The sequence below is a fragment of the Pisolithus orientalis genome (assembly GCF_024613125.1).
Source record: "Pisolithus orientalis strain OTSU chromosome Unknown F5J12scaffold_5, whole genome shotgun sequence".
Lineage (NCBI taxonomy): Eukaryota > Fungi > Basidiomycota > Agaricomycetes > Boletales > Pisolithaceae > Pisolithus > Pisolithus orientalis.
In genome coordinates, this window is record NW_026260786.1 from 734796 (window position 1) to 760354 (window position 25559).

Here is a 25559-nt window from a genome sequence, read left to right on the forward strand (position 1 = left end):
TCAATCCATCCCTTACAACGCACGGGTAGAGATGGCTTCAACTTTGCTCGTGACTATAGTCTGGTTGTTATGGTTAACATGTGATATACACAAGAGAGCTCGGAGGAAGACAACATCCTATGGATAGCTGTTCAATTTTTCAGGCAGCAGAGTGTAAAAGGCAAGCGTACACTGTGAGACCATTCGGCTTCCTCCATCGATATTAAGCCTCATGATATCTGTCCTGACTTAGCCAGTATCCTGTATTGTCGAAGACGAAGATGTTCGCGTTCGCGCCACCTGCCATTTGATTAACAGCTTTCGGCTCTCCGTGTTGGCCAAAACCGTGTCCGCATCGTCTTAGCTCCCAATGGAGCATGTATGCACCCTATCATCGAAGATGTCCGCGTTCACATTTGCTTCGCATTCACGTTTGCAACACAGTAAACAACTTTCGACTTTCCGCATCAGCCAAAACTATATCCACGTCATCTTAGCTGGGGTACTCCCTGATGGAACACGGTCCACCCTATCGTCGAAGACGACGTCACCCGCGTTTAGTAAGTAAATTCCAGCTCTCCTTGCTAGCCCAAAACCGTGTCCGCATCGTCTTAGCCAGGGTACTCCTTGATGGAGCACCTACATACCTTATCGTCAATGACGAAGTTTCGTTCGCGTTTGCGTCACCCGCCATTTGATCAGCAATTTTCAGCTCTCTATGCCAACCAAAAATCGTGTTCACATCATCTTAGCCAGGGTATCCCTTGATGGAGCATGTACATACCCTATCGTCAAAGACGATGATGTTTGTGTTTGCGTCACCCGCCATTTGGTGAATAATTTTCAGCTTTCCACATCAGCCAAAACCATGTTTACATCGTCTTAGCTGGGGCACCTCTTAATGGAGCACGTACATTTTGCCAATATTAGAATTGTTTCCGTCCGCCCCAATGACACCCACGGTATTCACCTATGTCACTTTCCCTCTCACCGATGTCACTATGGTACAGTCCACAGTCGCCCTCCTTCGGTCCCACATCTCTGCGGTATTTACCAACTAGTCCACCCTTTTAGCCCCTTGTCTGCTAACTACGACGCAGCAAAGCGGCCGCATCACCGACAAATGTCACCCGCCCTCGATCGAATTCACCAACCAGCCTGTGGTATTTATTCATCCATGTCGCCGCCTTCCTTCTCATTGACATCTCGAACGGTACGTCCGCAATCGCCTTCCTCCGTCCCACACCTCCGCGGTATTCACCAACTAGTCTATCCATTGAGCCCCACGTCCCCTAACTACAACAGCAGCAGAGCGACTACATCACTGACATACTCCCCAATGTCACCCACAACCAGTCCGCGGTATTCACCTATGTCACCTTCCCTCTCACCGATGTCACTGCAGTACAGTCCGCAACCGCTTTCCTTCAGTCTGATATCTACGTGATACTCACTAACTAGTCCGTCCTTTAGTCCTGCCTCTCCTAGATGTAAGTCACGTTTGTCCGTCAGCGAACCAGTCACTAACTTCGCAAGATCCACCCAGCACAACTTTTCATTCGCTTTGCCAACCATCCCTTTCTCGTGCTATCCTCACTGCAGCTTGTAAGTAATTTATCTCGCTTGCATAGTTACATTACTCACGGCTCTGCAACCCCTGCACAAATGTCACTCCTGTCTTCAAAATACTCGCCCACGTCACCAGTGTCACCCCCTCCGCTCAACCAAATATTCTCCACAGCTCCTGCCTATTGCAAGTGTAGCCTCTGTCCCCCCCGCGTACAACTCAACATCTCCACGATGGCCACCTTCTAGCCCTACCCATGTGATACAATGTATCATCGAAAACGAAGATATTCGCGGTTTGCGTCACCCGCCGTTTGGTAAACAAATGTTGGCTCTGGAATGGGTCGTCAACACTGTCGATGGATGAGGTGCCATGGTTGACTTTAAGGGCGAAACCTAATTAAACTTGCATGTATTTTCACTAGTATCACAAATCCTCGTTCATTACACTCGGCGGTATGCATGTACCTCGATCAGATTTATTTATTGTACCCTTCTAGCGAGATTTGTGGCGAGTGGGTCATGGGGTGGCAAAACTGATTTCATGGACGACTACACCAATACTCAAGATAAGTCTGATAAAAAAAGGGCGTTGATGTGCTACATTTTCTATCAGCAATCTAGCTAGCCATGACCTCCCTAGATCGCTTTGCTTTTCACGAGTTCTGTTATTGTCCATCGTCAGAGGTAATCTGTGAGGAACTCGCAATGCGATCGACTTACACTCAAGCTCCGCCACGGCGTTGGCCAATATCTCCTCCTGCATCTTCTCGTCCCTGAGATCGGATGTAATCCTTGCAATGATAGTTTTTGCAAGCTCAACCTGCTCGCTCTCCTTCAGCCATTGCTCATAGCGCACCCAGCTGTCTGGGACGGTCTTGAGCTCGGATGCCAGTGCAACCTTTTGATGCTGGATAAACGCTTCTGCCTCCAACCAGGCAGTTTCCTATATACATCATATCACGTTAGATCTAAAATACTAAAAGACCACGCCCCGACCTTCGAAATGGGAAAGAGCCCCTGCAGTCAGCGACATGACATCCTTTATCTGTTTGACAGAGCAGATGCAGTCTTTTACAGCCTTGAGTATGCTCGGCACGCGAGTTTTCCAAAGCGGTCTTGACACGTTCGATAGCGACACAACGTCCCTCATCTGTTTAACAGAGTTGATGTGGTCTTTTACAGCCTGAGTATGTTTGGCACGCGAGTTTTCCAAGGCAGTCTTGACACGCTCGATAGCGACACGACGTCCCCTGTTTAACAGAGTTGATGCGGTCTTTTACAGCCTGAGTATGTTCGGCATGCGAGTTTTCCAAGGCGGTCTTGACACGTTCGATGTGGCCATTGACCTAGTCACAGTCGGGCCCACTGATAAGCTAGGCACATGATTATGAGTGTATGTAACAGCGTATTAACAGAACCACATACCTTAGCAATGTAAGCAGGGAGGACAAATGTCCCTGCTGCGACCACAGTTTCCTCATTCACAACATAGACTTCTTGAGAGATGGCCATAGCAGGAACACCAGTACCGAGGATTGCAGTGCCAGCCTCGATGATGAGGTTTGGCGAGGACGGGAGGGGATTTACGATTTATGAAGCATGCTCAGAAGGAGGGATATGATGGGTGGACGAACGATGCTTGCGATTAATGATGTTTGTGTTGTGCGTTGCGTACATATGACAAGTCGTAGGCTACATATGTACGCAACGCACAACACAAACATCGTTAATCGCAAGCATCGTTTGTCCACCCATCATATCCTACAAGTCGTATGTACGCAATGCACAACACAAACATCGTTAATCGCAAGCATCGTTCGTCCACCCATCATATCCTGAGCGTGCGCGTGCGCACGCAATGGTTACCATTATGTGTTTGTTCTACCTAACTCACACGTCCGTTCGAGAGTGGTCCTATCCTACACCGCCGTACATAACTGCTTTCGACCCCGCGGAAGCTTCGGGAGTCCTCGATCGCGAGATGTGATCACTGTGACACTGACATAAGCTGAACCTAAACGAGGGGAACGAGGGGCAGGGCGCCCAAACAACGGCACGCGACGGCATGCCGAGCCTACCGGCAGTGGCGCCGAGGTGGCTGAGGCCCGTGACGTCACGGATTCCCGGCCTCTGCGGTCACGTGCGTGCGCCCGCCGCAGTTTGGCAGGTGCCCTTCACCGCCACTGCCAATTTCTCGAACTAAGTTCCCTATCAGGTACTGCTAAGTATGGTAGGCTTTCCAGTAGCGTGAAACCGGGCCACCGGTGGTGTTGGGAGGGCTGCCATCAAGCCCTCCAGGACATCTCTGAAATTAACTGACATGTGCCCACTTACGGTTTGGTGCTTGGAGGGCTTGATGGCACAGTATCCTATATAAGGAAAGGGCATGTAGCGTGAAACCCAATTGGGGCCAAATTTGAAACTGTAAGTCGGCAGTAAGTGGGCACGTGTCAGTTAATTTCAGAGATGTCCTGGAGGGCTTGATGGCAGCCCTCCCAACACCACCGGTGGCCCGGTTTCACGCTACTGGAAAGCCTACCATACTTAGCAGTACCTGATAGGGAACATAATATACTGTGTTCGGACATGAGTACAAGACAGAAGATAATAGATTTTCTTTCTACAATAATTCTTTTTACTCAATTTGGGTTTGAGCCCTCCCCACAGCCTGGGTCCGGTTTCCCAATTGGGGTGGGAGCCCTCCAACACAGCCCCAGGGTGGGTCGAGTAAGAGCCCTCCAAGTCCCGGGACCTCAGGCCTCAGGGTCCGGCCCTCCCAATGCACTAAAGAAGCACACAGAAATACACAAGGAAATTCAGCAGTACCCATTAGTCAGAGTCGTCCCCGACCTCCACAGCAGTGAGCTTTCCTGCTGCAGCCGAAGGAAAGGGAGTATACTATATGATATATTGTGTTCAGACATGAGTACAAGACAGATGATAAAACAATAATTCTTTTTACTCAATTTGCAAAGACCTCCAAAGGTTGTCAACCCCTCCTTCAAATCCGTAAATACATAAGCCGTCACAGCCTCACCCACAGCCCTCCTCCCTCCCTCTCGCCTCCCGTCTTCTCTGCCCTACCACTGTCTCCTCCCATTGCTCTCCTCCCTCCAAACGTTTCCTCATTCAACTGCTCGACCTTGGCAACGATATCGTTCATCGTTTGGCATGCCGACAGGTCCTGTTTCCAACATTCCAAGCACATGTCCCACCATTCCAAGCACAAACGATAGCAGGTTGATTCGTTGCTCAGACGAATTGGTGGCCCTCGCGAAATACAACATGCAATACGCAATTCCGTGCATACTTCATGAAAGGGATTCCTTCGCGAAAATAATTCCTGCACCAAATAATGTATGGTAAATGTGAGTGTGAAAAGCTCCACGTAGAGTGGAAGGGTGCTTACCAGCGTTGTCATTCCGAACGCCCAGATGTCTGCCTCTTGGGTGATGGCGCAAGTATCTAGTTTCTCTGGAGCCATCCACCACAGGGTGCCACCTCGGGGTGGGTCGACGTCAAGGATAGGTGGCAGGTTGAGCAGGCACGAGAACCCAAAGTCGGTTATGAGAGCTCGCCCACCTCCAGAAATCAACACGTTCTCCTGCAGAGCATCACACTCGTCACTCAATACATACGCTAGCACGACTAGTACCGACCCCTTTCAAATCGCCATGGGCTATCCCATGACTATGCAGATAATTCATTCCGCAGGCGATATCCAAGAGCTGCAGTACGTGCTATCATCAAGCATGGTTGATATTAACGTTGGCATACCAATGGATGGGGATCCACGGCGATGTCTTGCACGTATTGATGTGCATTGCCTCGTTCCATCCACTCTGTCACCATTGATACCGTACGGTCGAACTTGGTTGTTATTCCAAGCAACGGAATAATGTTTTCGTGCTGAAGCTGGGACCAGATGTGTATTTCATGGAAAGTTCGCTGTGTGCCAGTGAGTATGGCTATACGAGCGTTTTTAAAGGCATCGACCTTGACTGCAGTCGCGTCTGTCTTGGATGTCTTCACTGCTATTGCTCTATTTGATTGGCGCAGTGTTGCTCGGCGTATTGCAGAATAGCCAGTACGGACGACGATGTGTCCTCCGTCGATATTGTCGTCAAGGTTGCTGTACGGCAGAATTTGAAGCAGAAGTGATGCCAGCAAGTGCGAAGCTTCCAGTGCCAGAGGTGATTCTTGTGTTGGTTGTGAAGCCATCCCAAACTCGCTTGTTGATGATCGAATACTCCTTGCGATTTGGTGAAGGTGTTGAAGTCAACAGCGTGCAAGGACCAGCTCGTTATTGGATGCGGTTGGGATTTTTTGGACTTCTAATGAGAGCATTCATCGCAGTTACAGGCGATAATCTGGTATGTACTACATTCAATCTCTCAGTAGCCCGCTATTCTGACGCCTATCTCCAGGGTGTCTTGCGTGCTGATCCTCCAAACCGTGACTCTCAGTTTTCGCTCCAACCAACGTGGGAGCCTGTGATAGCGTGCTTGTCCAGCCACACGTTGGAAACGCACGCAATTTTACGCTTACACAAGCAATCTGGTGTTCGTGGTTAACCCAGGTGCCACGAGGACCGAAGTCAATCTTAGTAGAGCCTGAATAAAATGACCGTAGGGGCAAGGTGTCTGTACGCCGAGGAGAACTTGCAGATCGATGGCCTCCAAGTTTTGACCAAACGCAGGTTTATTTTTGCAGAGTCAGAAGCTCGATCCTATGTTCACTGCTGGATACCAGTGATTGGAGCGAGGTGCCTTGGTGCTCTGGCCGTGGGGGTGTCTTATGTGTCCTGGTGATTGGTGAACTTTTGGCGTGGCAGGGGTTTTCAATGCACCGAGTGAAAGATTTTGTCCTGGAGATATCTGGTCCGCCATCAGTTGGAGACTATGCAAGGGACCCGGTGGAATTCTCGCCGATACTTGAATGCGACGTACGAGTGACTGCCGTCCGCACCTGTGCAAAAATGAGTGTTGTATGGTAATTATGTAGACGTTTCCACCGTCATGATTTCACTTTGTCAATTGCTACCGCGATTGGCCTTGAGGCCTTGAGGTTCTCCGTTTCACTGTCATGGCTGCTCGTGTTGGCGCAGCACCAACCTGAAGCTTGAAGAGAACATCGAAAATATGGTAGTTTTGTTTGTGCCCATCAAATCCGAGTGTAGGCTTACCCATTCAGCCCACAACATTGGCCTGCGACACCCGGTTGTTAGGCGGCGAGTCTCAGCACTTCGACAAGGCAGCGCAGCATACTGAATAAATTATAGAAGCATTTACACTGAGTCTTTTGTTTGCCATCGGCCTCCCAGGAGAACCACTCAAGCGACCATCAAGTCCTCACTTTACCATCTATCAGCCATAATCAACGTGACTTTCCTCCATAGCTAACCGTGCCACTGGTAGTGCCCTTAGCACATGTGAGTTGGTAGTTTGAGCAGATCAGAGTGTTATTCATGTGGTAATCAGTGCTCTACGGTTTCCCTTCGACCTGCCTCTTTGTACCTGGCACGTTTGATAGCACGCATATCATCAAGCTCATTGCAAGGCTACCTGAGTATGTGAAGTGCATTGGTAAATTCACCTTGAATGCACCTTCCGCCTTCAACTCTTTAGATGGTCTCCGACATCTTTGCATGGGACACGGGAAAGGGTATGCCTTTTTAACATCATTTTGTTCTTTTTTTCGATGGGCTAACATTCACCGAGTCTTGACTTTGAAGTCGGCATATGGGGCGGATTGTGAAGCACTTGGTGCCACAGCTTTTTTAACGATTGCTCTGTTTTGATGTAAAACATTGGTTTTGCTCTATGGCCACCCCAAATGCCACACAAAGTCGGCTAAACACTGCTCAAGCGCCCTGCAAATCGGCAAGTGTTATATATGTTTGTTCCTCTTAATCCAACCCTTCTAATCGTGTTTCTCATGTCAAACGCGAGAATTGAGAAGGAATTGGTCTACCCCTCATCGCCAGAAGCCATAAAGCATCACGCCTCGCTCTTTTTGCAGGATATCGTAGCAAAGGAGGGCCTGAGAAAGCATCAATTTAGTCAATGCACCGTTCGTAGTGATGGCGCTCTCTAGGTTTGGTTGCATGCAGGGGAGCCCCGAAACTTTCAGGAAGGAACGTATGAATGTCAGAATACGCACCATGAGTCGAGCATTCTACGATCTTACTGCTGTCAGGCCAATGAACGACAGCGTGCGACGTGCCTTAAATACTTCGTTAAATGCCTTTCGACAAATGCCGCGACATCCTGCATTAGTCCTCTGATGCTTTCCGACCCCACTTGTCCGTCGCAAGATGAAATCCAACATCTCGGGTTTCCAGAGCGTCAACCAGGTTAGTCAGTTCAGCCGAAAATTTTACGCCGTAACACCTCAATCACTGCGCAGATTGACTCAGTAATTTCCCCCTCGATCTCTGACCTGTGACGCGCCCTTCCTTCGTCGATAAGCCTATGCCGCTCTCCGTGGCAGGCCAAATTGGTTAAATACGCACCGTCTTGCCCCCGTCGATTATTCTCAGGGGTTAAATCCTCCAAGTTGGTCTGACCGAGCGTTCAGCGATGCTAGTAGCATCTAATCATGCGTCATACATACCTGCTTCGGTTGATGCCAACCTGCACTGGCAAGATGACTGCCTGTGAGCATATTTCATTGCTAGATGCAGCGGCATATTCCCTAGGGACATGAATGGGGTGCAATCACACGACGGATTATTATCCTCATTTTAGAACTAACTACTTACTGACACGATCGCCAGTGTTTAATCTTGGCTTAGATATCGCCAGCCTTGAAGCGGATCAAGCAGGAGGGAGCTAAATTCTGTGGACCCGGTCATGGTTCCACTGTGACATCTCATTCTCCATCAATGTTTGGTACACAGAATCTGTGGCATTTTCACCGGCAGAGGTAGTTGATTTGCTTTAACCTAATCCACATAGAGTGGCAGTGTTGGATGGGTGCTTATCGGCACTGTCATTCCAAATGCCCAGACGTCTGCCTCTCGAGTCATGGCATGTGTATTTGGTTTCTCTGGAGTCATCATGGCAGGGTGCCACCACGGGGTGGGTCGATGTCAAGTATAGGCAGCGGGTTGAGCATGCATGAGAATCAAAAGTCGGCTATGATGGCACCCGCAAGGTATGCGGAAGCCTGTGGTACGTTCATCAGCTAGGGACTGATTCAAGGATCAAAATGGTATTTCATACAGACCTGTCCTATTATGCAGACATTGCGCTCTGGTCTCGTGAAATATATTTATCGGAATGGGGTCCCCTGATGGGGCCGTGGGACGCTTTCTGTCTTGGCGATCGGTGGACTTTCGGCGTGCCATGGAAGGATATCCTGTGTCCCTGTGCATCATTGTGCCCACGAAAAGATTTTGTCTCCGAGAGGTCTGGCATGAGTCCCATACTATCGCATGGTAAGGACTAGAGGAATATTTGACATTACGTATTGGGAAGTCTTGTAGTATGACCTGCATGCGTTACGTATCGCGAGGTACACCTTGCTCCAATGCCCACAACGTGTAAGTCTTTCGGGATGATATCTACCATCAGACAGAGATGACATCCACAAAGATTTCACGCCAAGGGATGTACTTGAATAAAACAGATGAAATCAAGTATGGGTATACTGTCACCATTTAAGCTTCAAGTCTGGCATTCTGATAGGCATGTCATATCTTTATCTATGAGGTGGTAGTAAGGTAGAGTTCCGACGGGGTCAAACGCCGGGAGGCATACAGGAGCGATCTAGAGGATAAAAGCATATACCACAGCACATGTTATCACAGAAAAAAAAAAGTTTAAAAGGAAACAGAAAGGAATGCGAAGGGGTACGACCACATAAATAAATGACCCAAAAAGTTTTGTCAGGCTAAAACATCCAACCTGACGTTGAAACAGGAATGAAGTGACACGACTACCACGCTAGCTCCGTGCTGACCCGTAGACAACAGAAAGACGGGATGATCGAGGAGTTCTTTCCCCCCCGTTATTCCGGTCCATCGTCATTGGACTACGTGTCCGCTGCAGGTCCAGCAAATAAAAATAGTAGTAATCCATTCGTCTGGGCTCGTACAGTAGTAAAGTAGTTGGGGGGAGGGGCGAGGCGAGAAAATCACGACGATATGTCACATTATGTACAAAAACAAACATCCACGTGGCTGTTCCGTGATGCACGAGCCTTCAATATATTCCGAAGCAGTCCGGTCCGGTGGCGGCCATCGAAGGTCGTCCTGCATGAGCTTCTTCCAATAAATAATAAACTCCAGCGCACGAAGGCCGTCCCTCTGGCGATCGCATTAGGCCTCGCTCTTTGCGGCAGTAGGTTTTTCCTGTGCAGCTTCCTGCGAGTGATGCAAAACGGCGATAGCCTCCTCGGAATCTCTCTGGGATTTGCGCCTATCATGACCAACTATGATTACGCCCCGAAGGAAGAGAGCGGCCAGGGCTCATCTGCACAGTTTTTCGTTTCTGCAGTGAGTGCTCTGTCTTCGTCGTCGAGCACAGAGGTACATTAATTGGGCAGGGTTCGTCGAGCAGCTATACTCGACCGATGCTGAGTACACTTTGACACCAAACCAAATTGTATGTAATACCCAGTACACAGTGTATTCAGTGCAAATCACAGTACAACTTAGCCGTTCGCCTACACCACAACTTATGGAATGAATGGCAATCTTTCGGAATGTTGCAACGAGGTGGGCAGCATCGATTTTGTCGTGCCTGGGCTGACCTCTCTTCCTGGTTGGCATTCCGATCGTCGGATTCAACATCGTCCCGACACGTCCTGCACACCTGGTAGTAACATTATGGGTGTAGCGACAGGATTGGCTAAAGTGCGTGACGTACAGGCTTAGGCATGTTACCGTTGCCCAAATACATTAGAGGTGAGCAACGAAACATTCCAAACGAAGTCCAGACCAGGGCCTCAACAGAAAGTAAGCAACATTCGCTTTATTTACAATCGTGACGTGTTGCTCACGCCACGTGTCCATGTAGTTTTGTATTGATAAGTATATCAACTGCCTGCCAAAGTAATGCCTCTATCTTGGTCAAGATGAAAATGCTGTTTGCGAGAGGTCACCTATGCCACGGTTGCAGACCATTTTATCGTTCACGGAATAACGAAGAAGTCCCGTGATGTGGTAATTCCCTGCCAGTGGGAAGGATGCTCCGCAGAACTTGCGCGATACAATTTTGTTCGCCATATTCGCGAAAAAACACCTAGGGAATCTGCGGTTCACCCCTCCGAGAAAGAACGCAGACAACGCACTTTCAGCGCCTAATTAATTGGGGTGGAGATGTCCCGTTGATCGAGGTATCAATCTGGGCGTGAATACATCTTCAGCAGGCGACACTTCGAGTCTGTAGTTCTCGCAGAATTTCATCTTGGAGCGCCCTTGGAAAACATTCGAAATCAAGAGGTCACCGAGCCCTGGGGTAAGGTTAGGTCTTGCTTTGATCCAATAGCTGGACCAGTTTATTTCCCGGTGCGAAGTCACTTTACATGCTTTGCAATTGATTTTGCACTTCACATCACACTCGCGGTACAAATTTCCCGCTTTTTGCTAGCTAAGAGTGTAGATAAACATAGGTAGGACGTGAACAGAGTTCCTCAACACCCTCCCAAGTCATCCTGCCTGAATCATGACCTTGTGATGCCTGGCTGGGCCTGATTTCTCGTGCTCAGTTCATGAGTGATGAATGCTGTACAGTGTTTGCAGCAAACATTGCATATTCTGTATAAGCAAAGGTCTATGTTGTCGGGAAGGAGTCGGGGACCTGGCTCCCTGAGTTCCCAGCTACAAAACTATATCCCACCCCTCCATGTCATCCACTACACTGACGGCATGGTTTGTACGGTCCCATGCCTTTGGATGCTGTAGTACTTTGTGTTTTGCACTGCCACGCATGGCGAGCTTCCTCCGAATTCACAAGGATTAGTATGGCATGTAATTATACTACAGGAGAGGGTGGTCGGAGACAGCAGGCACATGGCTCTCAGAATCAAACGGGTACAGTTGACTCCCTCCTAATCCATTCCTTAGACAACCCATACATTTTTCCATTTTCCAAGTTCCCATACTCCCCCCAAATAGCTCTCAGATATCCCGTACTCTCCTCATACCCCATACCCTATGACCTATCCTGAATGGGTATGGGTTATAAGGGAGTTGACTGTAAATACCTCGCACGTAGCCCGGGGCCGAAGGGGGACACGCAGGAAGCCCGTAGTGAGAGACTATGCGAGGAGAGGGGCGACAGTGACGATACCATACCAAATACTAAATGCTACTACTGCATGATTACATTATTCAGACCCCAGAGAAATAGGCAGGCGTGACGGGGGAAGGCGCCGTGCACGTGTGTAACCGCCCGCCTCTCGCACTTGCATCCTACACGTGTTCACGACTTCGCAAATGGCGCGAACACCGTCTACCTTCAGAGCTACACGGAATGCTGTTGGGGGGCATGCTACCTTTTTGCGGCGCCTCTGACACAACTTGTATATTTTACGGGATAACCGTACTTATGTGCACAGATGTAGATCAGTGGGTCCGTGATCAGATGTGGATCAGTAGGTCCATGATCAGGCGAAACAGAATGTCGGCAAAATGAAATTTCGGGCTTGTAACAGGTTCGTAATGGCCCAAATTTCGTTTTTGTTGCGTTGACTGTGAAGCCCAATCCTACTATGCTCACTGCCAGAGACGAACAATTTGCAGGGTTACCAGGGCACCCGGAAGTTCTCGCCGTGTAATACATCGGAACGGGGTATCCTGGTGGGGCCGTGGGATGCTTTCTCTGTCTTGGTGATCGGTGGAGTTTCGGCGTGACATGGAAGAATATCCTGTGTCCCTGCGCAGCGTGCACTGTCTTCAGCATTGCGCCTGCTAAAAGATTTTGTCTCGGAGATCTATGGCATGAGTCGGATACTATCACATGGTAGGGACTAGGGGGACATTTGACATTATGTATTGGGAAGTCCCGTAGTACTACGACCTGCATGCATTACGTATCGCAAGGTACACCTCGCTCCAGTGCCCACAACGTGTAAGGCTTTCGGGATGACATCTATCGTTGGACAGAGAATATGACATTCTCAAAGATTTCACGCTATTGAGGGATGCACTTGAGCAAAAGAAATAAAATCAAGTGTGGGTGTACTGTCACTATTAAAACTTCAAGTCTGGCATTCTAACGTGTACTCAGAAAACAGGCATATCATATCTGTATCTATGAGGTGGTAGTAAGGTAAAGTCTCCACAGGGTCCAACGCTGGAAGGCATACAGGAACGATCTAAAGGATAAAAGCATATACCACAGCATATGTAATCACAGAAAAAAAGGTTAAGAGGAAACAAAGGAATGCGAAGGGATACAACTATATAAATGATCGGAAGAGTCTTGTCGGGTTAAAAGATCCAACCTGACGTTGAAACAGGAGTGACGCGACTACCACGCTGGCTCCGTGCTGACCCGTAGACAACAGAAAGACGGGATGATCGAGGAGTTCTTTTCCCCCCATTGTTCCTGTCCATCGTCATTAGACTACGTGTCCGCTGCAGGTCCAACAAATAAAAATAGTAGTAGTCCGTTCGTCTGGGCTCGTGTAGTAGTAAAGTAGTGGGGGGAAGGGGCGAGGCGAGAAAATCACGACGGCATGTCACATCATGTGCAAAACAAACATCCACGTGGCTGCTCCATGATGCAAGACCCTTCAATATATTCGCAGTCCGGTCCGGCGGCGGCCATCGAAGGTCCTGCATGAGTTTCTTCCAATAAATAATAAAGTCCAGGGTGCACGACTCCAGCGCACGAAGGTCGTCCCTCCAGCGATTGCATTAAGCCTCGCTCTTTGCAGCAGTAGGTTTTTCCCGTGCACCCTCCCGTGCGGTTTCCTGCGAGTGATGCAAAACGGCGATGGTCTCTTCGGAATCTCTCTGGGATTTGCGCCTGTCGTGACCAACTATGCCTACGCCCCGAAGGAAGAGAGCGGCCAGAATTGAGGCTACATAAACCCGCATGAGCACATGAGAACATCAATTGTGAAGCGGTGGACTCACCAAAGAGAGCGAATGCCGCGGACGTCCACTGGGCAGACCTGTACCCCTTTAAGTCTGCAGCAAGTGGTGCATTCGACCCCTCGAAATTCAATGTTACACCCATTTTTGCGCTTTCAGAATTGACGACACGGTCGAACACGATTGTCGTAATTGTTAGACCAAACGCTGTGCCAATCTGTTGTAATACCAGGGTCATTGAGGATGAAGCAATTGTTTAGGGTTATTCCAGCATCATGTTTGACCACATGTTTGAAAGGGAAAAGAGGGTTTTGGTGAGATTTGAAACAGGTATATTAAGAAATGCTGTAACCCACGCACCTGCGTCATGGTCTGGAATAAGGCTCCCACGACACTGTGCTCTCCATGGTTTGCGATTTTGGCAAGGAAGATGGTTCCAGCGGAGTACACAAAGTCAGCACCAAACACGATGAGTACAGTCGATGGGAACCCAAAGGCCCAGTACGTCGCTGATGGGTTAATGAGCGCAAAAAGCATTGCCGCGCCTCCTGTAATCAGCGTGCCGGAGACTGTGGGCCCGGTGCGCATTAAGCATGCGGATGAGTGCGGAAATACAACCACACTTACCAACGAAGATCACGAGGGGCAGTCTGGAAACTACGAGCGCAACGAAGAAGTTGCACAGGATTCCGGTAATAAACATGGGAATGAATCGAACCATTGTGTGGATCGCCGTGAGCTGGAGGTAGTTTTGGTAATACAACTACAAAAGCGAGCGTTAACGAGTGCGTATGGCCTCACGGCTGAAGATGAATAAGCGAGAACGTACCTGAGCCCAAAGTGACCAACTCAAAAAACCGGCCCAGTTGAGGAATGCTATGGCAAGGACTACTGCCACGCGCCCATTGGCGCGTGCCCAAAGAGACAGTTTCATGAGGGGCGGGGGTGTCCATATGGATTTGGGACGATTAGGATCGTCAAGTGCCTTTTCCAGGTGATGTTCCCAAGCAAGGAAGGCTGCAACGAGCAACACTCCAATGATAAGGCTGGCGATGATATCTGACAGAGTAGAAAGTTAGTCCACTGGCAAAGAAAGGGATGTCCAAACATACATGGAGTCCTCCAGCGCTGTGGTGCAATTTCACCTTGCCCAAGGACGAAGACGATCAAAACCAGACCCGCGGTGACTAATGCAGCACCAATCCAGTCGACGCGTCTGTCCGCCTCAAGGTCCACCTTATCTGGAGGCATGGTTAAGGCACCGCCACAGAGGGTGAGTGCAGAGAGTCCGGCGGCCAGGAAGAAAGTCCCCCTCCAATGTTCACTAAAAACACGATGTTAACGTGATTCACATTGCAGGAGGGAAGGCACGCACTCGGCAAGCTGTGTCACGACGCCACCGATAATGATACCGAACGCACCTCCGACGGGAGCGCCGGCAGCGAAGGTGGAGAATGCCAACGTACGCGCCCGAGACGGAGGGAATGAGTGTGCCAAGCAACCAAGCTGTGATGACATCAGACACTGAAACAAGTCGCCGGAAGTAGTTGAGCGGGCTCACTGCGGAGGGTATTGCAGCGGCCGCACCCAGCCCCTGAAACCCACGAAGGACGTCCAGAGTGATCCCACCTAATTGGCAAATGGTTTTAGAACGGACGGAAGGAGTGAGGGGAGCCGCCTACTTTTTGCGAAACCGCAACCCAGCGCGAAGACCAGCTGTGTCAACATGCCAATGATAAAAGCCTTCTTCCTGCCGTGCAAGTCTGCAAGACGCCCGAAGAACAGCAAAAGACAACCCTAGAAGCGCCATAGTTACATTTTCGGGAACACACATAATAACCGGATCGGTTCCACATACAGATGATAAGGCGTACGCCGACAAGAGCCATTGTAACTGATCTTCTGGGATACTTATGTCTCGACCGATCATTGGGAGAGAAATAGATATTGCGGTCGAGTTGGACACCTGGGGATGGTCAGGAGCCGAATGGGACACTAGGAAAGAAACGACGGACATTAACGACCATGGCAGTGGTACATGTTGCAACGAGAGCAATCGCGCGCGCGCGACTGAGCGGCGGAGGAGCGGGCGCGCGAGGACGAACAGGAGGGAGTGCACTTTCGGATGCCTTTGCGTGTAAACTATGAGAGGGAGTGATGGCTGGGGTCGCATGCCTGGTGGACGCCATGGTCGGGGGGGACGAGTTGAGAACCCGTGCCGTTAAGGGAGAGGCAAGGAAAGAGGAGAGGCGGATGGTTAGGAGGCCCTGACATGGCCGGTTTAAATACGTTCGCTATTCGGAGGCGATGATGACAGGCGAGCCGTTGAACTGGATTACCATATGCCTTATTTCATTCCGGACCACTGGCCCACCAGAATCCCATTCGGACAGTTTGGGGGCCAAATTCATATTCCCAACGCTGCTCCTCGTCATCGGAGGGCTCGAGGGGTTACAAATGAAAAAGCAGCCTTGGCGTGGAGAGGTGACTACTACTAATCAGTCTGACGGTTCCAGCCGCGTTAAACTCGCTTTGCGGTGTTCGCCCACTAAGGCGGCGACCCAGATCAAGCATGGCCTCGGTTGCATTGCGGCTTTGCTGTAATAGCCTCTAATCATCAACCGCAGGTCTTGGTCACCATAAACAGACGGTCGAGGACTCTTCCGCCACGATGCATCAGGGAAAAACACTTCATGCAAGGCACACTTTCATAATTGCACACACCTTGCGGGCATCGTGATTTGCTGCATGTATCGAGAATCCACACTTCTTTTCACTTACTTACGGGTCCCTGAGATTCAGTCGTGCCAGGCCAGGTACACGTATTATTGAGTGGGGATGCATGGTGATGGATTGCAAGGAATAAAAAAAGTGTGCAAGTATCAATGTATTAGATTAGTAACGTCAACCGTGCTCTCCCCTCAAACTACTCAAAGAACCCCGTGCTGCATTCACTCCTGTATTTTGGCAAGAATCTCCGCGTCCTTAAACAAGTAGAATTCCTGGACACGCGTTAGTTCCACCGCATCTCACTTATGAACCAACGACATCAAACCATACCTCTTCTCCCACTTTGATAGAGTTTCCTCCCCAGCCAGGAAGCAGCACGCGATCACCAGGCTTGACCGTAGTGGGGACAATCTGACCATCCTTGTTAGGCGCCCCTGGGCCTACCGCGATAACAGTTGCTTCCGGCAAAGGCGTGTTCGTTGCAGACGTCGGAAGGAAGATGCCAGATGCCGTTTTCTGGAATATTAAAACCGTGAATGAGATTATTTCCCAGCATATGCCGTGAAAACCAACGCACAGTCTCGGGCTTGAAACGTTGCACCAAGACGCGGTCCAGCAGAGGAACTAGAGACCTGATGGATTTGAACGTAGCCTGGGCAGCCTGTCATTTATGCGCCCATACGCAACCCCGGTCAGCATTCGCGCAACGCGTCTTACGAAAGCTTACCATGAGTACGTGCAAGCGGTTGAGAACAGCAGGTGGTCTTCGTGAGCAAAGAACAAAGAAGAGAGCAGTTCGCTGGCAACTTCGGCGAGAAACTTTTTTCTGCTGGACCCGCCTTATATTGTTTGGTTTATGCAAACAACTCCCATGTACATGCTCACGTGATGAATGTCAGGCGCGAACCGCGTCCTCCGCACCACGTAGCCTCTAGAATATTCGTACTATCCACAGAGTACTGGGAATTGCCAATGGAATTGTGCCACACCGATCCCCAAAGCATTATGCGCGATGATCGATGGGGTGTATACGGGACCATCCTGGTACTTATCCAGTGAAACAGGCCAACCGAAGTCATTTCCAAAAATAACGGGTTGCACGAAGGGGAAAACATTTGAGCTGTTATATTATAAATCAATTACCGTCGGAAAGAAAGAAGAAAAAAGACATTGTGGCTATGAGACATGTACTAGGTACTGTGGACGTTGCGAAGCAGCAGGCACTAGGTAGACCAGGAGGGGGTGCTGTGTACTCAAGAGATTGTAGTAGTCGTGAATGATAACCCCGCTCACATCGGAGGGGGCTCGTTGTTAAATGGTTAGTCCATGAGAAAACAGACAAAGGGTAATTGCACTATGCAGGTATGGTAAGCAATGATCGTTGGGTTGCGGGGTGCGTGATGGAAGAGGAGGTGTGGTGTCCACGAATAGAGCCAAGTAGCTTGTGTTTCAAGTCGTCAATGGGGGTAAAATCAGAGTGCGTCATGTATCAGGGACGTAATGAAGGCGATAGTGGTTAGTAAGAAATTTCGATCACCCGAGGACCATGTCGCTGTCGCCCTGAGCTGACGCCTCCCATATCATATTGTCCATCCGAGCATGACGCTGAGGAGTGCCGGTATTATTTTCGCGCTCATCCATGTCTCGGCTGCGTCTGTCCGCAAGCCAAGTGACTTCATGCCGGTACACAGGGCGACCGTTCTGTGTCATACCAATAACCGTCGTCGCTCCAGAAACAGTCTCCGCCCTTCTGCGGCGCTGCATCTGCACATACGTATTCGGCGAGGGTGGGCCTGCCGTCGGAGGAAGCGCCGAGACGCGCTGCCGCGTACCCTGAGCAGCGGCGGTTGCCACGACCGGTGGATGCAGAGGTACAGTTGGCGCCAGCGGGTACAAAGCGACGTTTCTCGAGTCTCGAGCAGCCCGTTCGGGTCTGACTCTCTCCCTCTCAGATCGTACGGATGGAATCCCATCGCCCGAAGAACCATCACCTCCTAGTCCTCTGCTGTGGCTGTGTTCCGAAGGAACGGCTTCCTCATTATCTTCGCCCTCTTTCGCACTGCACCAGAACCGATGACCTTCACTCCAGGCTGTGCTTTGGCACTCCTTCCCGCAATACTTTGCTTTGCGACAACGTCTGCATTTGGCAAATTCGCGGGGATAGGTTTCCCATTTTCCACAGAGCACTATACGAGGATCAATCATTGAGGGAGAAGTGAAGAACACCTTGAGGAGCTCACTATTTGCGCATTGACGGATACCACCTCTACTGTCATCTTTTCGGCAAGCATTGCGCATGATAACACCTGCCCAATACTGGACTTCAGGGGGAAGTTTCGGGGGTGGGTTGGGCAAATCGCCCTCCGACGAGCTAGGCCGAAACGTGAAGCGTTCGACGAGAGAAAAAACGTTGGTCATCCGCGACCCAGTAGTGCTGGCCAAATTATTTGCAGCCGCAGAGGCTTTCTCCTTCTCCTTGCCCCTGGCTGTGGCAGATGCAAGTGCGCGAAAAAGCCCATTACCTTCTTTACTTGGCTGGCTATCCGCATTGCGCACGCTACTTGGGCCAGCTATAGACTGTTGGGCCACACGAGCGACGCCGATAGTAACAGTTGCTGGGTGAAACGAAACTCGTTGCTTGTAGAATGCTTGCCGAACATGGGGATATTTACTAAGGTATGCCAAAAGTTGCAGACTGAGCAATACATCTTCGTCCTTGTATGGTCCGGAATCTGTGTCGCGGTGGCTGTGCGTATGGTTGGGACTTCGCCCCACACCGGTGGGAAGAGGCGCAGCAAGGTTGGGTTCTCCGCGGCCGTGTGCGAGGACGCCAGGACGCACACTTCCATTAGGCACTGCATCTGTGCCCACGGTAGACTGTGGTAGAGGCATCACCGCCGCCCGAGGTGTGGCGTCAGCGTTTCGGGGACGTCGCTCGAGTGCAGGTGGATCCACTTCCGGCAAGTTTCGGGTCTCGTCCATGGCCCCAGGAGCACCGGGTGGTGCACCCATAGCGAAGTCATCATTAGGCTCCAGAGAGACGATCCCATCCTCCACGCTAACAACTCCTACGCTGTCACCATCGACGACTGTGCCCTGACCATCGTTGATGATGATATGTGCGTCGACATTGACTTCTGAAGGGGCAGCTGCTGGCTCCTCGGAAATGCTACCTACCGTACGTCGCGGACGCTGAGTTACAGTCCGAGCAGGGGGGCGATGAGTACGAGAGACGGGTATGTGAGTGGTGGGAGTAGCATCATCGGTGTCGTGTGACTGATCCATGTCGACATCTGGATCGCCATCGTCTTCAGTTTCTGTTTCCGGACGAGAGTTGTCGGTGGATTCATCTGGGGATGCGGTTATGGATGTACGGTTCCGGCTCTGCCGGGACCGGAGTGTGGCATTTGCTGCTGTCACTGGGGGTTCTTCCCACACAGCACGGGCAATGATTGTGCCACTACGGCCGCGAACGCGCGCGATGGTGGAATCCGTTTGAGAGCCAGCCACAAGAGTCGTAGAAGTATCGGAGGTATCTGCAGGTGTTCTCCTTGACGACGAACGGCGCGCATACAACGGGCGATCGGCGGGTGGCACAGAGGCCAACAAAGACTCAGATGACACATTGGCTTGAACCTCAACATCTGATGTATGATCCACGCTTATTCCGGTTATCGATGCATCCTACAGCACAATCAGGCGCCCGCAACGAGAAAGGGGGTGAAAGAACAGGTACCTCGTCGATCAACGTATCTACACCACGACCTTGCCTTATAAGATCTTCTGTGACTATTTGTCTTTGCAACGCCCGCGTCAATTCTGCGGCTGCCGGCACTGCTTCCCTGTATCGCTGCTCTGCCAGGGCTTGTCGTCTTGCCATCCGCTGCTCCCTAGTTTCTCTGGGTATACCGGAGGCGCTGGAGCTTGGACCTACTGCAAACCCCCTGTTCGCTAGCCACGCTTCGAGAATACATCCGACGACGTCGAGCGTCCCGGCCTGCACTACGCGGCTCCGAATAGGCTCACTCCCTCTCACGCCGATATTCACCACACACTGGAAGGCAAGAGAGAAACGATATGCGGCATGCTTGTCGAAGTTTGGAGGGTTCAACGTTGGGAGAAGTTTCTGAGGTCGGGCGTTGGGAGGAGAGAGGCCATATATGAAATTGGGGTTCTCGGGAGGAGGCGGACACATGCAGAAGTCATGCAAGATCCGGACGAGGCGCTCCAAACCACCATCCATCGTCATAATTTCGCGTATCCTCGGGGACGTGGATGTCAGGTATGTGAGATGGTGGAGCGAGTTGAACAAAGGGAGGGGCGAGGTTGTGTCAAGAGCTTGAAAGAACGGATATCCGAGTGAACGATGGGACAAAAAAATCGGGGCAAGTTATAAACGAAATACCTCTTCTATCATACAACTGAGATGAAATGCATACGCACGCCCTGTTTTGGGCAGGAAATGCAAAGTTTGACTCTCGCATGGGGGTGGGTACTGGTAGTGATCACGGGTGGCAAGATGGCGGGCGAGTCGTCGATACAACCTTTTGCTCAAGAGCACGGGTCCTCTCTTGCTCGATACAAATGGACTCGAATACGACTTTCAGGATGACAAGATAGTAGAAAGAGGTAAGAAAAAACAGATGGCTTGGCTACTGGCAGAGGGCTTGGGTTGGTTGATAGGACAGGATGACTGAGATGGTATTTGTATATGTTTGGTCACTGTGGCACTCTTGACCATAAGCTGTACCTTGGCTAGCCCAGGCCATACAATGGAGAGAACTGCAACTCCTGACACTACTCTATTTTACCGTCCCCTCAGCGATCGAGCGGGGGAAAAAAAGGTCAGTCGATGGAACCGCCTGGACCAGAGTGAGTGATGCGCGGTGTGCAAATACAAATATTTCTCCCATCTTCGCTTTGACGTGGCAACGGGAGACGTGGAGTCAATGGAGCACCTATCATGATGACACCCATCACTCTGGGTATTACATTCCAATTACCAACGGCGCTGCGAAACTTGTGCTACTTGATGCGGAGGGTTTCGGACACGTAAATGATGTGGCAAGTGCCACCTTGCTTCGAGGGAACTTTACGCCTTGACGATCTTCGAATCCCCAAAATCTTAGTCCGAGCCTAGTTAAGTCACGGTACGACAGCAGAAAACTGAAATCCTTTCCTGCCGATCCAGGAAAGATTTTTTTACCACGGCGTCTTTGAATGTCCGCCATTATCATGTTCACGAAGCATAATGCGGTGATCCTAAACAATGCCCTTGGCATTCTGCGGTGCCACTGACCTTGTTGCCCGTACAGCCCATCGGCATTTCGCCATTACACTGTTACCCTCGGTCTTGGTGTCGCGTTCGTAGGCCCGGAAAAGAATCACATGAAAGTTGTTTAGGGTATCGAAGCCACCAAGCCTACATAATAATACACTTGTCTTTCGCCTTCTTCGTTTTCCGACTCTCACCATCGCCAATCGGATTCGCCTGACTTCTCTGCCGCTCCGCACGTTGTCGTTCTCTTTGTAGGTAAAGCTGCCGTGCGCGTGCATCTTCCTCTGCCTGAAGCCGTCTTGCTAATTCATGACTATAATACCAAGGGCAGCAACGTCAATGTGAACCGGAAATCATCGACATGGTAAGTGTAAGAACGTACTCTGCTGGGTCTCCGACTCCGGCTGCAACTTCGTAGGCTCTGGCTGCAGCTTCCGCAGTCTGGCCAGCAAAGTCACCTCCCGCTGGTGACGACTTGACAAAATCGCAGTCGACGAACGTCGACCATCCACCATCGACGTCTTCCAGACGCTCCCACACTACCGACGATTCGTGGAGAAAGACGTTATCCGTGACGAGCGTGTATAGAGCAGAATCCTCGCCTTCGGGCTTGTGCAGCACCGAGAGGTGTGAGTTTCGAAATAGCGCAACGAGCGAACCTGGCTCGACAGCTGTGGCGAGTTGGAACAGTCCATAGTAAGTCAGCTGAGACTGGGTCGAGTCCAAAAATCCCTGTGCAACAAGAGCTAGACAAACGACGCAAGAAAAATCAGCACGAATATATGTACCGACAGGAACTGACTAACCAGATTCGATCTTCTGTCGGTCTTGTTCGGAATACGCTTCGCTCGGACTGCGCGGTTCGAACTGGAATTGATTGCTTGGCTCTGTGCTTGACTGACTATTTGCGCCTGCTGCTAACGAGCTGGGTCCGGCCGTGTTGCTGGGCAGGGTATCACTGCGACTCGGTCCAGGCTCGTTTGAGTCGTCAAACACGTCCGAATGCAAGAGTTTTCCCTTGGTAATGTGATCGGCATCTGCTATGAGCGTGACTGCGCTGTCATAGTCGCTGACGCGAGAAAGGACCGATGCTGCGGGACTCTCGGGATCCACGACCCAGCCATGAAGGAGTCTGATACCAGCTTTGGAGAATAGCTGGAGCTCGCCACCGCCTTCGCCTGGTCTAAATGAATCGACGGCAGTAAATTGTGGGTTTAGATCAAGACCCTCTGTCGAGAGGTATAGGCATACGAGGGGTTTGTGAGAGAAGGGACGAAGGAAAGCGGAGAGACGTTACTTGTAGTAGTGGGCATGACAGAGAGAGCTGCGGATATGTCGATGTCGGGATCTGTACAACTCAAGAGAAGATATTCTCCAACGAGCTGCGATAGAAATTCGTAGGATACACTGGTGCGTTCATACGGCTGGATCTGTATGTCGCCTCGGAGGATGAGTATATTGCCTATACACGCGTCAGTTGACTCTGGACACGTCGGGTAGTCTCAGATCATACATACATATTGCGATGAACGAGCATGGGCTGAAAACAACAACGGCGTGAGCTCCAGAAATTCGCGTCTTGCTGTCGCGTTGTTACTTACCCGTTGAAGTTTTGCGTTATGATCTTGACTTTGCGCCTCCGTTCACCCGTACCGAAGGTGATTTCCTTGAGGTCCCACACGTCTGCACGCGATGACCGTAGGCTCGATGCCTCGACTCGTTCTGACATGGGGTCGTAATACTTGACAGCGGAACAGGACGACGCCGGGGTATTATATGTACCAGAGTCCACGTGGGGGTGGCGGTACGGCTGATTCTACGAGCGCCCCCGCAGTTTGTACCTGCCCGCCACCCGCAGCGCTGCCAGACCACAATTCCTGCAAACCTTGGCATCATGTGCTTGCGTTAATTGTACCACTGGGACGCGGGTATATTTCACCAAGTAAGTACTGCTAATTTGCGGGATCGTGATTTTAGCACTATCAAAACCACCACCCTTGCTGATTGGAGTATCGAACTCAGTACTCATGGTTCTGAACTTGGCAAGAATTCCAACAAACGGGTTCCCTGATTTGCCAACGATGTGCTAAACGTGTGCCGTTGCGCAGCGCCCTGCGACTCTACAACTGCGTACAAGATAGCATATCCACCCAAGAGTTCTTTTAGATCGGATGTTCGAACCGGGTTTATCGAGTTCGTCCACCGTAATACTCGATTTAACGCCTATTTTGAGGCAGCAGCGGGGCTCGTGTGTAACAAGGCGTCTTCGCGACGTGCCTATCATTGGACACACTTCTGCGTTTGGACTCGATATTTAAATTAAGAGATGAGGGTGATCACACGACGGTCTTCGGTGTTGAGATGGCTCAAGGTTATCACCATATCGAGGTCCGTGGCATGCGGAAACCTCGAACTCTACTTCACCGGAAGTGACGGTGGAAGGTATCAACTGCCTCGATACCGATATTTGGCGCCTTTGTAAAGGGCCTTGTTGTGAAAGAGTCGGAGTTCTGAACTTGCGCCATGATGAGGCTGCCAGCTGAGAAGCAGAAAGGAGGAGGAAGCATGCCTGTGGTACGATTGTGCCCATACAGACATGTTCACATCAAAATGGAATTGAGAAGAACCCTCCGTTGGCGGTGCACGGGAGTGTGATCTTGGAGCCTCTTCTCTTTTTCCAAGAGAACTTAACGGGTTACTAACGCATCCGGTCTGTGATTGGGTGGGAAGTGAGTGTGCTAGTTGGGGGGGGGGGGGGGTCTTGCTGTAGTATGCCCTCCTGGTCGGATTCTGTCAGTGCTATTATGATCCGAAGCGTGCAACGCTGTTGTTCGGTGGTGGAGTGGAGCAGAGTTGTCTTATCACGACCAGGGGATTTCCTTCCGTGCCTTGATCGAGTACAATTCGGCAGTGAAAGTTGCCAATCCAGGGCTCGGATTCCATCGGTGAATCTGTCAGCGCGGAGGGTTTTCCTCACATAGACTTCATTTATGGATCGAGCGTCGAGCTTCCTTTCATTTGATCTGCGGCATTGGAACGCTCGCGTAAGTTCACATATGTATGTATGTATCCGGACCTCCTCCAGGGCTGCCAATTTATAAAAGTCCACCAACCCAACCTCGAACACCTGCTTGCCCCTTCCCCCCCTCCTCAGTCCGACTCAGGCATTACTCCTGAGAGCGCGTATCGATCCCTCAGTGCCGCCTCCGCCTCCTCGCGGCTATCCAGTGATGCTCCGTCGTCCCCTCCTCGAAGCGATCGACCACCAGGACGTTCCTGGAATGCTGCTCTTGCGTCCCGATCCACCCCTTGCTGCGCGTCCTGCATCTCCCCACTCAGGTCTGTACCCGTCGTACTCTGCTGGATTGCAGTTGTAGCAGGATGAGTGCTCGCAGAGTTGTCTGAATCAGCGAACACATCAACGCCGCGCTGTATTCTGGGCGAGAACGTGTTCGATGCACCATAACCTCCCGACGATGTGGCTAAGTGAGTCTTTGTGAATGAAAAGACACCGAAACAACACAGGTTACTCACTGTCCCCTTGCGGAGGGTAGTTTCCTGTGCGTGACGTATTCGCCGAGGCTGCGGTTGAAGATTAGCTATTTCACCCGAGGACCGAAACGCGTCTTGGCGTACGTCGCATTTTGTCGTCGGTGTACTTGTCACTCATGCTTGCTACATGTTGTCGCGTTGGACGCGGAATATATATCTGGTGTGTGCGTTGAATGACGTCGAAGGAGCGCGTGATGTCATGGGGTGGACGCGGATCACGTGCCTGGTCCGTGCGTGGTGACGCCATTGTTTACTGGTGGCTGTGCAGGGCAGAGTGTGGGAATCAGGCTGTCTCCCGCGTCGAGTCCGACGGTGACACGCAACTGGGAAGACCCGTCGACGCCGGTATTCAATTCGCTTGTCGATCAGCCACTGACAGTCCCGCTCCAAAGATCTAAGCGT

At 50.8% G+C, this 25559-nt stretch overlaps 12 protein-coding genes across 12 annotated transcripts; 3 read left to right on the top strand and 9 right to left on the bottom strand.

The window, feature by feature from the left end:
- Positions 1–528: 528 nt before the first annotated feature.
- On the top strand, positions 529–1956 carry F5J12DRAFT_446473 (uncharacterized protein). Its single transcript, XM_051739465.1, has 6 exons — positions 529–811; positions 866–1025; positions 1080–1388; positions 1453–1469; positions 1516–1584; positions 1685–1956. Exons 1-6 carry the CDS (start codon positions 698–700, stop codon positions 1910–1912), a joined length of 897 nt encoding a protein of 298 aa, XP_051603054.1. The 5' UTR covers positions 529–697; the 3' UTR covers positions 1913–1956.
- A 313-nt stretch (positions 1957–2269) lies between these two features.
- On the bottom strand, positions 2270–3138 carry F5J12DRAFT_706316 (ATP synthase; the record flags this gene model as incomplete). Its single annotated transcript, XM_051740569.1, has 4 exons — positions 2270–2491; positions 2545–2565; positions 2672–2821; positions 2974–3138. Coding segments are annotated over 4 exons (558 nt in total), but the record flags the coding sequence as incomplete, so codon positions are not given.
- A 1549-nt stretch (positions 3139–4687) lies between these two features.
- F5J12DRAFT_700401 (kinase-like domain-containing protein) lies at positions 4688–5475 on the bottom strand (the record flags this gene model as incomplete). Its single annotated transcript, XM_051740499.1, has 4 exons — positions 4688–4891; positions 4958–5152; positions 5208–5276; positions 5326–5475. Coding segments are annotated over 4 exons (618 nt in total), but the record flags the coding sequence as incomplete, so codon positions are not given.
- A 788-nt stretch (positions 5476–6263) lies between these two features.
- F5J12DRAFT_780559 (uncharacterized protein) lies at positions 6264–7017 on the bottom strand (the record flags this gene model as incomplete). Its single annotated transcript, XM_051742488.1, has 4 exons — positions 6264–6415; positions 6498–6516; positions 6734–6814; positions 6952–7017. 4 exons carry the CDS (start codon positions 7015–7017, stop codon positions 6264–6266), a joined length of 318 nt encoding a protein of 105 aa, XP_051603057.1.
- A 2207-nt stretch (positions 7018–9224) lies between these two features.
- On the bottom strand, positions 9225–9710 carry F5J12DRAFT_810155 (uncharacterized protein). The gene is made up of 3 exons (XM_051744764.1): positions 9514–9710; positions 9486–9489; positions 9225–9458 (listed from the first exon to the last, which is right to left on the bottom strand). The coding sequence occupies exons 1-3, from the start codon at positions 9630–9632 to the stop codon at positions 9321–9323; spliced, it is 261 nt and encodes an 86-aa protein (XP_051603058.1). The 5' UTR covers positions 9633–9710; the 3' UTR covers positions 9225–9320.
- Positions 9711–9744: 34 nt separating this feature from the next.
- F5J12DRAFT_925630 (uncharacterized protein) lies at positions 9745–10858 on the top strand (the record flags this gene model as incomplete). The annotated part of the gene is made up of 6 exons (XM_051749367.1): positions 9745–9893; positions 9943–10048; positions 10080–10157; positions 10180–10270; positions 10424–10459; positions 10674–10858. The coding sequence occupies exons 2-6, from the start codon at positions 9977–9979 to the stop codon at positions 10856–10858; spliced, it is 462 nt and encodes a 153-aa protein (XP_051603059.1). The 5' UTR covers positions 9745–9893; positions 9943–9976.
- A 440-nt stretch (positions 10859–11298) lies between these two features.
- On the top strand, positions 11299–11848 carry F5J12DRAFT_810167 (uncharacterized protein). The gene has a single exon (XM_051744765.1). It carries the CDS (start codon positions 11440–11442, stop codon positions 11722–11724), a length of 285 nt encoding a protein of 94 aa, XP_051603060.1. The 5' UTR covers positions 11299–11439; the 3' UTR covers positions 11725–11848.
- Positions 11849–13120: 1272 nt separating this feature from the next.
- F5J12DRAFT_446661 (efflux transporter) lies at positions 13121–15881 on the bottom strand. Its single transcript, XM_051739466.1, has 11 exons — positions 15613–15881; positions 15456–15563; positions 15280–15394; positions 15159–15226; positions 14973–15103; positions 14710–14921; positions 14427–14656; positions 14225–14360; positions 13958–14166; positions 13640–13814; positions 13121–13584 (listed from the first exon to the last, which is right to left on the bottom strand). The coding sequence occupies exons 1-11, from the start codon at positions 15784–15786 to the stop codon at positions 13418–13420; spliced, it is 1725 nt and encodes a 574-aa protein (XP_051603061.1). The 5' UTR covers positions 15787–15881; the 3' UTR covers positions 13121–13417.
- Positions 15882–16415: 534 nt separating this feature from the next.
- Positions 16416–17159, bottom strand: F5J12DRAFT_810178 (hsp10-like protein). The gene is made up of 4 exons (XM_051744766.1): positions 17055–17159; positions 16905–16988; positions 16658–16843; positions 16416–16599 (listed from the first exon to the last, which is right to left on the bottom strand). The coding sequence occupies exons 1-4, from the start codon at positions 17055–17057 to the stop codon at positions 16549–16551; spliced, it is 324 nt and encodes a 107-aa protein (XP_051603062.1). The 5' UTR covers positions 17058–17159; the 3' UTR covers positions 16416–16548.
- Positions 17160–17860: 701 nt separating this feature from the next.
- F5J12DRAFT_780563 (uncharacterized protein) lies at positions 17861–20576 on the bottom strand (the record flags this gene model as incomplete). The annotated part of the gene is made up of 2 exons (XM_051742489.1): positions 17861–20011; positions 20064–20576. The coding sequence occupies 2 exons, from the start codon at positions 20574–20576 to the stop codon at positions 17861–17863; spliced, it is 2664 nt and encodes an 887-aa protein (XP_051603063.1).
- A 965-nt stretch (positions 20577–21541) lies between these two features.
- F5J12DRAFT_446687 (uncharacterized protein) lies at positions 21542–23403 on the bottom strand. Its single transcript, XM_051739467.1, has 6 exons — positions 23207–23403; positions 23123–23145; positions 22903–23067; positions 22412–22834; positions 21988–22351; positions 21542–21918 (listed from the first exon to the last, which is right to left on the bottom strand). The coding sequence occupies exons 1-6, from the start codon at positions 23332–23334 to the stop codon at positions 21750–21752; spliced, it is 1272 nt and encodes a 423-aa protein (XP_051603064.1). The 5' UTR covers positions 23335–23403; the 3' UTR covers positions 21542–21749.
- A 1202-nt stretch (positions 23404–24605) lies between these two features.
- On the bottom strand, positions 24606–25363 carry F5J12DRAFT_810192 (uncharacterized protein). The gene is made up of 3 exons (XM_051744767.1): positions 25242–25363; positions 25140–25187; positions 24606–25087 (listed from the first exon to the last, which is right to left on the bottom strand). Exons 1-3 carry the CDS (start codon positions 25273–25275, stop codon positions 24756–24758), a joined length of 414 nt encoding a protein of 137 aa, XP_051603065.1. The 5' UTR covers positions 25276–25363; the 3' UTR covers positions 24606–24755.
- Between the last annotated feature and the right edge of the window lie 196 nt (positions 25364–25559).

Coding starts and splice junctions, on each gene's coding strand:
- F5J12DRAFT_446473 (XM_051739465.1), top strand. CDS start 698: ATGCCAACCAAAAATCGTGTTCACATCATCTTAGCCAGGGTATCCCTT. Junction 1,026..1,079: donor TTCGGTCCCACATCTCTGCG/GTATTTACCAAC, acceptor ACTACGACGCAG/CAAAGCGGCCGCATCACCGA. Junction 1,585..1,684: donor TGCTATCCTCACTGCAGCTT/GTAAGTAATTTA, acceptor CCACGTCACCAG/TGTCACCCCCTCCGCTCAAC.
- F5J12DRAFT_810155 (XM_051744764.1), bottom strand. CDS start 9,632: ATGGATTACTACTATTTTTATTTGCTGGACCTGCAGCGGACACGTAGT.
- F5J12DRAFT_810167 (XM_051744765.1), top strand. CDS start 11,440: ATGCCTTTGGATGCTGTAGTACTTTGTGTTTTGCACTGCCACGCATGG.
- F5J12DRAFT_446661 (XM_051739466.1), bottom strand. CDS start 15,786: ATGGCGTCCACCAGGCATGCGACCCCAGCCATCACTCCCTCTCATAGT. Junction 15,564..15,612: donor CCACTGCCATGGTCGTTAAT/GTCCGTCGTTTC, acceptor GACCATCCCCAG/GTGTCCAACTCGACCGCAAT. Junction 14,167..14,224: donor GCCCCTCGTGATCTTCGTTG/GTAAGTGTGGTT, acceptor CCGGGCCCACAG/TCTCCGGCACGCTGATTACA.
- F5J12DRAFT_810178 (XM_051744766.1), bottom strand. Junction 16,844..16,904: donor AACGTTTCAAGCCCGAGACT/GTGCGTTGGTTT, acceptor TTAATATTCCAG/AAAACGGCATCTGGCATCTT. Junction 16,600..16,657: donor CTATCAAAGTGGGAGAAGAG/GTATGGTTTGAT, acceptor ACGCGTGTCCAG/GAATTCTACTTGTTTAAGGA.
- F5J12DRAFT_446687 (XM_051739467.1), bottom strand. CDS start 23,334: ATGTCAGAACGAGTCGAGGCATCGAGCCTACGGTCATCGCGTGCAGAC. Junction 23,068..23,122: donor ATGCTCGTTCATCGCAATAT/GTATGTATGATC, acceptor ACGCGTGTATAG/GCAATATACTCATCCTCCGA. Junction 22,352..22,411: donor CCGACAGAAGATCGAATCTG/GTTAGTCAGTTC, acceptor TCGTTTGTCTAG/CTCTTGTTGCACAGGGATTT.
- F5J12DRAFT_810192 (XM_051744767.1), bottom strand. CDS start 25,275: ATGAGTGACAAGTACACCGACGACAAAATGCGAC. Junction 25,188..25,241: donor CACCGACGACAAAATGCGAC/GTACGCCAAGAC, acceptor CTTCAACCGCAG/CCTCGGCGAATACGTCACGC. Junction 25,088..25,139: donor CTACCCTCCGCAAGGGGACA/GTGAGTAACCTG, acceptor AGACTCACTTAG/CCACATCGTCGGGAGGTTAT.